At 40.7% G+C, this 12,973-nt stretch overlaps 1 protein-coding gene across 1 annotated transcript; it reads right to left on the reverse strand.

The window, feature by feature from the left end:
- Nucleotides 1-587: 587 nt before the first annotated feature.
- Nucleotides 588-11,913, reverse strand: MRPS10 (mitochondrial ribosomal protein S10). Its single transcript, XM_003266267.4, has 7 exons — nucleotides 11,831-11,913; nucleotides 6,972-7,036; nucleotides 6,813-6,885; nucleotides 4,471-4,607; nucleotides 3,160-3,268; nucleotides 1,403-1,492; nucleotides 588-917 (listed from the first exon to the last, which is right to left on the reverse strand). Exons 1-7 carry the CDS (start codon nucleotides 11,876-11,878, stop codon nucleotides 834-836), a joined length of 606 nt encoding a protein of 201 aa, XP_003266315.1. The 5' UTR covers nucleotides 11,879-11,913; the 3' UTR covers nucleotides 588-833.
- Nucleotides 11,914-12,973: the final 1,060 nt, after the last annotated feature.

A 12,973-nucleotide genomic window follows, 5' to 3' on the forward strand; every position in this document is an offset into this window, starting at 1 on the left:
CTCGGCCTCCCAAAGTGCTGGGATTACAGGCGTGAGCCACCGTGCCCAGCCTGCTTTGCGCAATATTCAAAAGCCATTATTTCTATTCAATTTTGGGTACTTACTATAGTGCTGGATGCAAAGTTTATGCAGTAAAAGCTTACTGAATGAATGAACCACAGGATAAATAATACAACTAGTAATTTCTTAAGATCATAAATTCCATTACAGTAACCCTGGTAGGCAACTCTATAAAGTTCTGGGTTTCAAGAAGAGGTCAGTGCATGCCATAAATGTGTTTGATCTGCTGTGAAGTATATTCACAGTCTGCAAAATGTGATGCTTAAATGAGATAAAATTGGTTGGTTACCACCCCCAAATTAGCATATGCCAGCCTGCACAAAGGTAAATAGCAAAAACTTTAACTGCTCAATATGAATTACCAAAGATTCCTTCTAGGAATCTTAAAAAAAAAAAAAAAAATAACGGTGTGAACACTTCAAGCACTTATTTTCAGATGCATCAACTGACATAAATTAAAAATGGTACAAACTAATAATTGAACACCAGTAGCAAAACAAAATAGAATTTTCACTCTTTCCGCTTTGAGTCAAAGTGGTTTGCTCATGTTTGTTGAAATCAGAACTGAAACAATGACCTGTATAAAAAGAATAGATAAAAGTGGTTCTTCCATTAAAGTTCCATTCCCTGCTCTCAGCTGATGAGGGCAGGAGAACTCAATGGAGCAGTTAGGGCGGACTCAAATCATCTCAGCTGGAAGCACTCTCCACTTAAACATACTCATCTGGCCCACCCTCATTTCAAATTCAGGCAAAAATGGCCTCCCTGAGGCTTTATGACTTGCTTTCTTCTTTTTCTTCTGATAGTGTTTCCCAGATTGGCTCTTTGATGTGTTCTGGTAACTGTTCTAATTGTGTCTAAAAAAAGAAAGAAATAGAACTATAATGTGGATTTAATAGAACTCTTTGACTACAAATCGGACTTATTAATTTGGTCAAATCCTCTTTACGTCTTTTTCTTTTATCCCCCTAGACTTTCTATAGGGTTTTGAAATGGAAAGAAGGAAACTTGATGGTCTATGAAACACTCTCACATATATAATCTATTTGATCCTCAATGATCTTCATGGATTGCCACTTAATGGGATCCCCAAGTCTGGACAACTAATATTGAGGAGGGAGAACTTCACAGATGGTTCACGGGGGACTTGGGCTGAAATGGCAGGATTCTGTTGCAAGGGGTGGGTAGCCCCCAACCACTGTGGCAACTCTGTCTCTCAGTTTGCCACAGGTTAGGGCAAACTCTACTCAGTGGGCCAGGACCAGGCTGCAATGTATCAAAACAACAATACAGATACCACTCCCCACCACCCCCCCGAAAGAGGTAGAAATTAAAGCTATACCTTTGTTACTTCCATAGCAACCCCTTCAGGTAAGTTTCGCTGAATATATTCCAAGTAGACATCTGCTGTGCTTCCAGTTACATGTTCTAACTAAAACATCAAACATGGAAATGGTTCATGCATGCTGTTTGTTAAAGCACACTTTTTTTTTTTTTTTTTTTGAGGTAGAGTCTCACTCTGTCCCCTGGGCTGGAAGGAATGCGATCTCAGCTCACTGCAACCTCTGCCTCCTGGGTTCAAGCCATCTCCTGCTTCAGTCTCCCGAGTGGCTGAGACTACAGGTGTGTGCCATGTCCAGCTAATTTTTTTGTATTTTTAGTAGAGATGGGGTTTCACCATGTTGGCCAGGCTGGCCTTGAACTCCTGACCTAAAGTGATCCGCCTGCCTTGGCCTCCCAAAGTGCTAGGATTACAGGCATGAGCCACCGCGCCTGGCCTCCCGTAAAGAATCTTACATAAAATCCCAATTTAAAAAAAAAAAAAAGTATGAATCCTTTGGTTGACGGCATGGGGGCAACATGGCCCAGAAACCATCTTCCTCCAAAATGCAGCTGCCTTAAAATCAGGGCTCCATGGAACACAATTGGCAAGCATCGTATCAAAGCAGTATACTTACAAGAGGCTCACAAAACAACTGAAGACAAAAGGACTAGATTTTAAGATATAGTTAATATAAGATTTTCTGTGTGTACTGTGAGAGATGTTTCCCTCAGACAGGTGGATAAAATTTAGGTTTTTCTTTTTAAGAGTAGGGACTGGGCAGGCACAGTGGCTCCCAGCACTTTGGGAGGCCAAGGTGGGTGGATCACCTGAGGTCAGGAGTTCAAGACCAGCCTGACCAATATGGTGAAACCCCATCTCTACTAAAAATACATAAATTAGCCAGGCGCGGTGGCGTACACCTGTAGTCCCAGCTACTAGGGAGGCCGAGACAGGAGAATTGCTTGAACCTGGAAGGCAGAGGTTACAGTGAGCCTAGATTGTGCCACTGCACTCCAGCCTAGGTGACAGAGTGAGACTCTATCTCAAAAAGAAAAAAAAAAAAAAAAGAAAAAAGAGTAGAGACCGTGACTTTATTATATTTGTGCCCTCAATGACTAGTACAGTACTTCCCATATAAAAGATGCATAAGTGCTTGTTTTAATATTTACCAATCACTTACTATGTGATCAAAGTATTCTGAGTGCTTACGTTTTCCATTCTAATCCTCACACTAACCTTATGAGATGGGTACCACTATTATTCCCATTTTATAGATGAAGGAATTGAGGTACATGTCACACAGCTGTTAAGTGCCAGGACTTGGATTCTGGCATTGGCAGTCTGACTCCAGAACCTATGCTCTCCTTAAGCACAAGACTGTGCTGGCACTGATGGAAGCACAAATGAGTAACAGATGAATGAAAAACCTAATGCTGTGCATCACTGACATGGAAAATCCAGCTAGTATGTGAAACAGTTATTAGAACTGTGTAAAAACTTCACTAGAATTTTTGAAATATGAGCAAAATTATTCCAATGCTTTCTTTGCATAATCTGCATTCCTGAGTTAAGGTATACACTACTCTAAAGGATGGCTTTATTTGAATTTACTTTTCCTACCATGACACTTCCATAAACACTAAAAGATATTTACCTTCTATACAACCAACAGACACGGGCTTGCTGAAAGAAGTCAATCTAGTCAATGTTAAAGTTATATGCTAGTGGGAATTTCTGGTATTTCAAAAACGCCAGAATTTCTCACATACACTCACCTCTAAACACCTGTAAAGTGTTCTCATTTCATACTGAACTCTGTGCTTCTTGTAAATATGCACTGATTTGAGAAGAGTAAATCGCTCTGTTTTCCTTGGAGGTTCGTGTCTGAAATTAATGGACAAAACAAAACCTGAGTCACTATGATAAAGCATAATTCCATAATTTTGTAGGTCAGACTCACACTCAATTATAGGCATTAGCTACCATTTGCAGACTTCCATTTGCCCAAACTGTCATCTGGAACAACAACTGCTATCATAAAACTCAGGCCAAAATAAACACTGCAGACAGCAATAGAAACTTTTTCCCACAGGCTCAAAAATAAGCCCTGGCATGTCAAGTGTGCATGCATACACACACACCTGCTGCTTTTACACCCTTCAGTCTTTTATTGCCCAAATATATGAATTGTGAAGAGTAGCACCAGTGTGGTGGAGGACATAGTTGTAACACCTGTTATATGTCTGTTGTTTTAGGAAAATCTACGGATAAATCAAAATAACAAAACTATAGTCTGTTTTGGGAAACTGTGGCCTTCTGTTTTTGTCAGAAGGCCAGACTGCCAAAGCCCCAGATGGGGCCTCATTCAACAGCAGAAGGAGCAGATGACAAGACAAAGGAGACAGTTATGCTTGACCCTGCAATGACTCCAAGGCTATTTGAAGCTTACCTTGTTCAAGCAAGAAATTACTGGGTAAGTGGTGTTTCTTAGGGAAGATTTGAAATGATGGATGTATTAGCCAAAAATCATCGCATCCAAAGGGTCGAAAACGATTGTTCATTCACCTACTCTACCTCCCTGCTCCATGCAGACCCCAGAAACATGGCAGGAAGGCATGATCCTGATTAGGATAACATATGACAAGCTTAAACTCTACCCACCAAGAGTTTCTATCCCACTTTAAGAGCTCAGACAGGGCCAGGTGCGGTGGCTCATGCCTGTAATCCCAGCACTTTGGGAGGCCGAGGCGGGCAATTTGCCTGAGCTCAGGAGTTCAAGACCAGCCTGCGCAACACAGTGAAACCCTGTCTCTACTAAAATACAAAAAATTAGACGGGCATGATGGCGTGTGCCTGTAGTCCCAGCTACTTGGGAGGCTGAGAACTGCTTGAACGCGAGAGGCAGAGGTTGCAGTGAGCTGAGGTTGTGCCACTGCACTCCAGCCTGGGCAACAGAGCGAGACTCTGTCTCAAAAAAAAAAAAAAAAAAAAAAAAAAGAGTTCAGACCTTCCTGGGATGAGCACTATTTTCCTGGTTGATCATATTATGGCAGCGAACAGGTCGGATCAGGAAAGGCCATACTCACACTTTAATAGAGATACCAAGTTCTTTAGCAGCAAGCACAGCAAAATATTCATAACTGTCCAATACAGCCTTATCATGACTTTTCACTAAAACTGACAGGCGCTTATATAAGGTGTCTGGTTCATCAGAGATTGTTATCTAAAATCCAAAAGAAAAGTTTCAGTTTTAGTTCCTCTTATATTTATAACTAGCAAATTTAAAACATTACCCTCAATTGAACAACTTCAGAGTTTACTAATAAATGAGGAGAAAAACACTGAGTGACAGCAGTGTTAGCTAAAGTGTCTAAATACTTTCATGTTCAGATCTGGACAACGGGCCTCAGAATCTGTTAAAATACAGTGTAAATCAAAAGAATTTTCAAGGCAACCCATAAAATTACTAAAGGAACTTTCCAACTTAAAATAATTATTCAGCTTCAAATTCACAACGAGAAAGGACTTCAGGTTCTGCTAATAAAAAGAGCCTGGTCAGAAGACCTGGACTGAGAATTAAACTCTGCTAATGGTAGCTGAATGACAATGGACAAATCATATCATCTCACTGCACATTAGTTTCCTCACATATGAAAAAGGGTAAACCTATGCTATCCCTCACAGTATTTCTCTAAGAAAAAAATAAGAAAACACAGATTAAAGTGCTTATTAATTATAAAACATTATTATACAAAGCCAAGCTAGTTCTATTCATATTTTTTATTAGGTTTTATTCACATATGTTTTGCCTGCCCTAATAAACAAATTACTCATTTCTAATTAAAATGATATGACACTGACTGTACCTATATCTTCAACCTCTTCCACCCTAATACCTAAAGACCTTAGAAATAATGGGTTTGACATTTCTGACTTTCTTCCAAGAGGTGAATTACCTTCATTTCATTCATCCATTAAACCAGTAAATTATACTACTAATCCAATGATTCAGAGTTAAATCACTTCACTCCTGAAAGATTTACTTACTAGCCAGAAAGCTAGATATCCACTCTTAATTACTCCAAAAAGGGTTGTTGGAAGAACAGAATACACTGATAGCCTGTGTCCTAAGTTGAGGGATAAGAAGGGGGAATATAGCCTCAAGATGTGTTCTGACTGATCCCTACAAGGTGTTAAAAGATACTTTGAATTTGTTAGGAATATTAAAAATCAGAAAATTTCACAAGAAAATTTGGATTTCAGTTTAGCTTGGAAGATTTAGACAGGCTGGCATCACTAGGTCTGATTTCCCACAGGGCAACAAGTGGCTAGAATAAGTAGCTGCTGTCGTGCTTATAAAGACAGTGGCACACCATGCCAATTCTGCCACCTCTTCTTATAGGCCTGGCTCCTGCAGGCATATGAGTTGCAGACTGGGACTTAAATGTACTATCATAGCAATACATCCAGTACTGGCCAGGTGTGGTGGCTCATGCCTGTAATCCCAGCACTTTGGGAGGCTGAGGCAGGCAGATCACTTGAGGCCAGGAATTTGAGACCAGCCTGGCCAACATGGGAAAACCCCGTTTCTACTAAAAATACAAAAATTAGCCAGGCATGGTGGTGTGTGCCTGTAATCCCAGCTAGTCGGGAGGCTAAGGCATGAGAACTACTTGAACCCAGGAGGCTGAGGTGAGGTGAGCCGAGATCATGCCACTGCACTCCAGCCTAGGTGACACAGCGAGACTCTGTCTCAAAATAAATAAATAAATAAATATCCAATATCTATTAAGCGATAAGTTAGAAAAGAAAGAGTAATAAACTAGACATGTGCACAAAGTGAGTACCTACAGACAAATGTCTAGAACTGTAATCCCAAACTGTTAAAGGGGGTTATTTTTGAGGGGTGAAAACAGAAGGATTTTTAAAAATTACGAGTAGCACAAAAAACTGGATTGATGAAATCATAGCTTCTACAGGGTTACCGAGTTCCTTCTAGATGTTTATTATTTGTGCTAATGCATTTTATCACTGTGAACAAAAAAGCACTGTCCAGGCCCAGGCTCAATACACAAAATGAAAACAAAGACTTGAAGGTTACAAGAAAAATACTTTTCCATAACATAACATCAAGTATTCTACATCACAAATTCTGACAAGTCTTCCATTATGCCAAGCTAAAAGCAAGAGACTACTAATTAACACAGTTATTTGGGGGTAAATAATTTACTCCTTTAGAACTTACTTTGATACCCTGAAGATAATACAATCCAGGGAGTTAAGAGAATATATGCATTGTGCATTTGCCAGTATTCTAGGACAAAATTTTTTTATTCATAGAGTGTTTGGGGGAAAAAACCCCAATGAAATAATAAGGAAAACGTATTGCTAATGTAGCTCCTTATACCAAGAAACAGGGAGTACGTACCACAGGTTTGGTCAAATCCTTTGGAACATCAACGTGTAGGTTTGAAAACTGTACCCACTTCATATTGGTACTGCTATGTGTGGGAAAAAAAGAGAAACCTAAGTAAAATAGCACAAGAACCTATTTTGTTCAATTTAGCATATCCAATTGTATACTTACAGAAGAAAGCCACCATTTTTGACTGTATTGCCCTTAGAAGTGTTTACAGAAAAATTCCCCAATCCCTAAAGAAAAAAAAAAGTAGGACATGTGTTAGAATTAAAGTCAACTACCAAACCATTCATAATTTCCACTAAAAACTAAAAGGTTACCTCATTATTTCAGATGAAGATACTGGGGTAATTAAAATGGCCAAATTAGATTTAAAAAAAAGAGGACAATGGTAGAGTTGATGATAAAAAAAAAGCAGTCTCAAAATATTAGAGAATCTCTATTTTAAAGTTTAGGAATAAAAACTTTTTCAAAGAAACAATTCTCATATTTAAAAAAAGCTATGAATTATGTGGACATCAAGGAAAAAAATGTAACTTTATTTTCCCATTATTTTTTACAAATTAATTGTACTTCAGTATAATACTTATTTTGCCTGAATATTTTTAAGCAATAAAATATATTGTTTTTATAATTTGTTAAGAGTTGGAATAAAAATTCTAAAGTACTCCTCTTTTGGTGCTTTCATACATCTTTTAAAGCATACATATTTCTTAGCTTGGCCGGGATAACTAGCTTATAAATGAACTGAAATATGTGCTGTGACTTCCACCCATCATTAACTACTGTGCCACATGCTACAACAAACCCGCATTTCCAAATCCTTTACTGTCAGCTCCCCCTGGTGGAACAAGACTTTCCAGTTTTAGGAAACAAACAATACTACTACATATAACAGCTGTTTTTTCCTCTGAACTTTTCTGAGATTTTAAACTGTAACCTGAGACAGTGGAAACACAATAGGATCCTTAAAAACACAATGAAGATGAAAATAAGGCCAGGTGCCGTGGCTCACACCTGTAATCCCAGCACTTTGGGAGGCCAAAGTGGGTGGAGTTGTGGTCAGGAGTTCCAGAGCAGCCTGGCCAACATGGTGAAACCCTGTCTCTACTAAAAATACAAAAATTAGCCAGCCCCATTTGTCAATTTTGGTTTCTGTTGCCATTGCTTTTGGTGTTTTAGACATGAAGTCCTTGCCCACGCCTATGTCCTGAATGGTATTGCCTAGGTTTTCTTGTAGGATTTTAATGGTTTTAGGTCTAACATTTAAGTCTTTAATCCATCTTGAATTAATTTTTGTATAAGGTGTAAGGAAGGGATCCAGTTTCAGCTTTCTACATATGGCTAGCCAGTTTTCCCAGCACCACTTATTAAATAGGGAATCCACAAATGGGATCTAATTAAACTAAAGAGCTTCTGCACAGCAAAAGAAACTACCATCAGAGTGAACAGGCAACCTACAGAATGGGAGAAAATTTTTGCAACCTACTCATCTGACAAAGGGCTAATATCCAGAATCTACAATGAACTCAAACAAATTTACAAGAAAAAAACAAACAACCCCATCAAAAAGTGGGCAAAGGACATGAACAGACACTTCTCAAAAGAAGACATTTATGCAGCCAAAAAACACATGAAAAAATGCTCATCTTCACTGGCCATCAGAGAAATGCAAATCAAAAACACAGTGAGATACCATCTCACACCAGTTAGAACGGCCATCATTAAAAAGTCAGGAAACAACAGGTGCTGGAGAGGATGTGGAGAAATAGGAACACTTTTACACTGTTGGTGGGACTGTAAACTAGTTCAACCATTGTGGAAGTCAGTGTGGCGATTCCTCAGGGATCTAGAACTAGAAATACCACTTGACCCAGCCATCCCATTACTGGGTATATATCCAAAGGACTATAAATCATGCTGCTATAAAGACACACACACGTATGTTTATTGCGGCACTATTCACAATAGCAAAGACTTGGAACCAACCCAAATGTCCAACAACGATAGACTGGATTAAGAAAATGTGGCACATATAAACCATGGAATACTATGCAGACATAAAAAATGATGAGTTCATGTCCTTTGTAGGGACATGGATGAAACTGGAAAACATCATTCTCAGTAAACTATCGCAAGGACAAAAAACCAAACACCGCATGTTCTCACTCATAGGTGGGAATTGAACTATGAGAACTCATGGACACAGGAAGGGGAACATCACACTCCGGGGACTGTTGTGGGGTGGGGGGAGGGGGGAGGGACAGCATTAGGAGATATACCTAATGCTAAATGACGAGTTAATGGGTGCAGGAAATCAACATGGCACATGGATACCTATGTAACAAACCTGCACATTGTGCACATGTACCCTAAAACCTAAAGTATAATTAAAAAAAAAAAAAAGAAAACTAAAAAAAAAAAAAAAAAATTAGCCAGGCATGGTGGCGGCACGGTTGTGATCCTAGTTACTTGGGAGGCTGAGGCAGGAGAATCGCTTTAACCCGGGAGGCGGAGGTTGCAGTGAGCTGAGATCGTGCCACTGCACTCCAGGGTGGGTGACAGAGCGAGACTTCCTCTCAAAAAAAAAAAAAAAAAAAAAAAAAAAAAAAAAAAAGTAAGTTTAGCATAAGTGAAGTTTCATTAATACAAATGATGGTCACCGAAGTATGTTTTTGTTTGTTTTTTCAGGGTTTTTTTGAGACAGGGTCTCACTCTGTTATCCAGGCTGGAGTGCAGTTGCATGATCATGGCCTGGACCTCCCAGGTTCAGGTGATCCTCCCACCTCAGTCTCCCAGATAGCTGGGACTACAGGCACGGGCCACCAGGCCCAGCTAATATTTTGTACTTTTGTAGAGATGGGGTTTCGCCATATTTCCCAGGCTGGTCTTGAACTCGTGGGCTCAAGCGATCCTCCAGCTTCAGTGTCCCAAAGTGCTGGGATTTCAGGAGTGAACCACCACCTAGCCTCGTTTTAAAAGCCTATTCTTAGCTTATTGTCCTTCCTCTCCTTACCCAAGATAGAGACAAATCATAACTCTATAATCTTCTTTGCACCAAAGGGGAAAAGGAAAAAGGAAATCAGGTACAATACAAAGTGGTAAGAGGTATGTGCCATTCTTCAGACAAAATTGCATAGAAAATTCCCTCCCAACAATTACACCAGTGACCCCACAATCGAGTTGTGCAAGAGGAACAAGAATATTACACTTCTCAGTCACGTTCTCCCACTATAAACCTCTGCTTTTTTTTTCTTTTTGAGACAGAGTCTTGCTCTGTCGCCCAGGCTGGAGTACAGTGGAGCATTCTCAGCTCACTGAAACCTCCGCCTCCTGGGTTCAAGCGATTCTCCTGCCTTAGCCTCCTGAGTAGCTGGGATTACAGGGGCCCACCACCACACTCAGCTAATATTTTGTATTTTTGTAGAGACGGGGTTTCGCCATGTTAGCCAGGATGGTCTCGATCTCCTGATCTCGTGATCCGCCCACCTCGGCCTCCCAAAGTGTTGGGATTACAGGCATGAGCCACTGCACCCGGCCAAGAAGTTTTTAAATTGCATTTTTTCTTTGTATTTCTTGAGAGAGAGAGAGAGAGAGAGAGAGAGAGAGAGAGAGAGTGTGTGTGTGTGTGTGTGTGTGTGTTGGGGGAGTGGTGGTTTGGAAGGGAGGGCTGTCTGGGTAAATTTGTCTTAATAAAGCAGTTCAAAAATTTCAATCTCTAATACCATCTGGCTTTTCTTAAGAACAGTGGTTTTCAGGCCGGGTGCGGTGGCTCAAGCCTGTAATCTCAGCACTTTGGGAGGCCGAGGCGAGCGGATCACTTGAGGTCAGGAGTTCGAAACCAGCCTGACCGACATGGTGAAACCCCGTCTCTACTAAAAATACAAATATTAGCTGGGCATGGTGGCGCATGACTGTAATCCCAGCTGCTCGGGAGGCTGAGGTAGGAGAATCACTTGAACCCGGGAGGCGGATGTTGCAGTGAGCCGAGATAGTGCCACTGCACTCCAACTTGGGCGACAAGAGCGAAACTCCGTCTCCAAAAAACAAAAAACAGTGGTTCTCAAAGTGTAGTCTGAGGACGTCTGTGGGGTCTCTGAGACACTTTCAGGGAATCCGGGAAATCAAAACTATTTTCATAAAACCAAGACGTTATTTACAACTTTTCCACTCACTCTCTTACCAGTGTACAGTGAAGTTTTCCCGTGACAGCCTGAGGTGTGATATGGGAAAAGATTAAATACAGAAGCAGATTTGAATCTAGGTTTTATTAAGCCAGAAATTAAAGAGAGCTGCAAAAATGTGAAACATTGCTCTTCCTTACTCAGTTTGTTCGGAAAATATATTTTTCATAAAGTGTTAGTTGTAACATGTAATGAGTTAGTGTTACTTTTAAATCAATACATATTCTTAAGTTTTATTTTCCAAAAAGCTAAATATAGACAGCTAAAACCCACAAAAGCAAAAGCTCTCTGGAGTCCTCAACTCCGAAAGTGTAAAGTGGTCCCAAGGCCAAAAAGCATGAGAACTGCTGCTGAAAAGTTTTTGCTCCTCCTCCAAATAACTGCGCAGAGGATATCTAACCCACTCCTCTGCCTTGAGACCTTCATCTAAATCTGGATGCCAGGAAAGCATCTCAATTTAGTTCCATGGGAAGAGTTTGAGATCTTGCACCAACTCAAGCCTCTAATTTTCGCGAAGCAAATTTCCTGTCTTCTCTGAGCCTCAGTTTATTTTGCAAACGTGAAAGGAGGGGTTTTGGAACATAGGAAGTACAAAATCTTTTCCAGCTCTGACATTCTACGATTATTCTTGTTCCTATTTTTGCCTGGACTCATTAACTTATGTTTAATTCCATGAGAGAATTCTGATAAAACCAGCCCCTTTCTCGTCACTTTCCTGTAAACGGCGCGAGGTAAGGGATAAATATCAGGAAAAATCCTGATGGGCAGAGCGGCTGGTGTCAGGACAACTTAAAAGCAACTATCCCGGTCAGCCCTCCTAGTCTTCCCTAGCCCATCCAGTACCTGCCAGAGACGCCAGCCCGCAGCCCAGAAGCCTATCCGCGCCGCCATCTTGCCGGTCCCGACCTCTCAGGATTGCTTCCGGGGTTACAGCGGCGTCCTCAGACCATAGAGTTCCGCAAAAGGAGAGAGTACATCCTTATGTTCCGACGCTGGAACAACCATAGAGACGCGATCCTGTGCTTTTTCGGGGTGGATAGTTACCAAGCCCCATTAATGTTTTCACCTTTAAATTGTTGTGTGTGTATACACACACACACACACACATATTTATTTATTTACTTATTTTTCCCTTTTAGAGACTGGGTCTCATTCGGCTGCCCAGGCTAGAGTGCAGTGGCACAGTCATAGCTCACTGCAGCCTCAAACTCCTGGCTCAAGTGATACTCTTGCCTCAGCCTCCCAAGTAGCTGGACTATAAGTGCGTGCCACCACAGCCGACTAATTTTTTGTTTTTTTAATTTTCTTGTAGAGACAGGGTCTTGGTATATTGCCCTTGTGGCCTGGTCTTGAACTCGTGTCCTCAAGGGATCCTCTGGCCTTGGCCTCCCAAAGGACTGAGATTACAGGCATGAGCCACAAAGCCCAGACTGAAACTAATGTATTGACACCATTTACTTCAGTACTGGAATAATGGGTGATTTATTTTCCTATTTTTGCATTTTTCAATTTTTTTTGCATTTTTCAAAATTTTAACGAAATCTATATTTAATAAGAAAAAGAAAGGTTGGCCACTACCATTGGGTCCAGTTGCCACTCAGTTACCTTACTGCAACGGCTTTCTAATTATGGTTCTTAATCCTTTCTTCCTTCCCCATGCCAATTGGAATTCTTGTGCTCCATCCATTTTGTATACCACTGTCTTACTGATCTTTCTAAATTATTCATTTCCTTATGTTACTCTGGTATTTAGGAATTTACAATGGCTAGCTTCACCTACAACAAGCCAAAGTGTTTTGTCTAGTTCTTAATGTCCACCATAATTTTTTCCAAGTAAAAAGATGTATAACTGGGATTTGCTATAATAAAAACTTCTTCAGGCTGGGCAGAGTGGCTTACACCTGTAATCCCAGCACTTTGGGAGGCTGAGGTGGGCGGATCACCTGAGGTCAGGAGTTCGAGACCAGCCTGGCCAACATGGTGAAA

Source organism: Nomascus leucogenys, chromosome 17, assembly GCF_006542625.1.
Source record: "Nomascus leucogenys isolate Asia chromosome 17, Asia_NLE_v1, whole genome shotgun sequence".
Classification (NCBI taxonomy): domain Eukaryota; kingdom Metazoa; phylum Chordata; class Mammalia; order Primates; family Hylobatidae; genus Nomascus; species Nomascus leucogenys.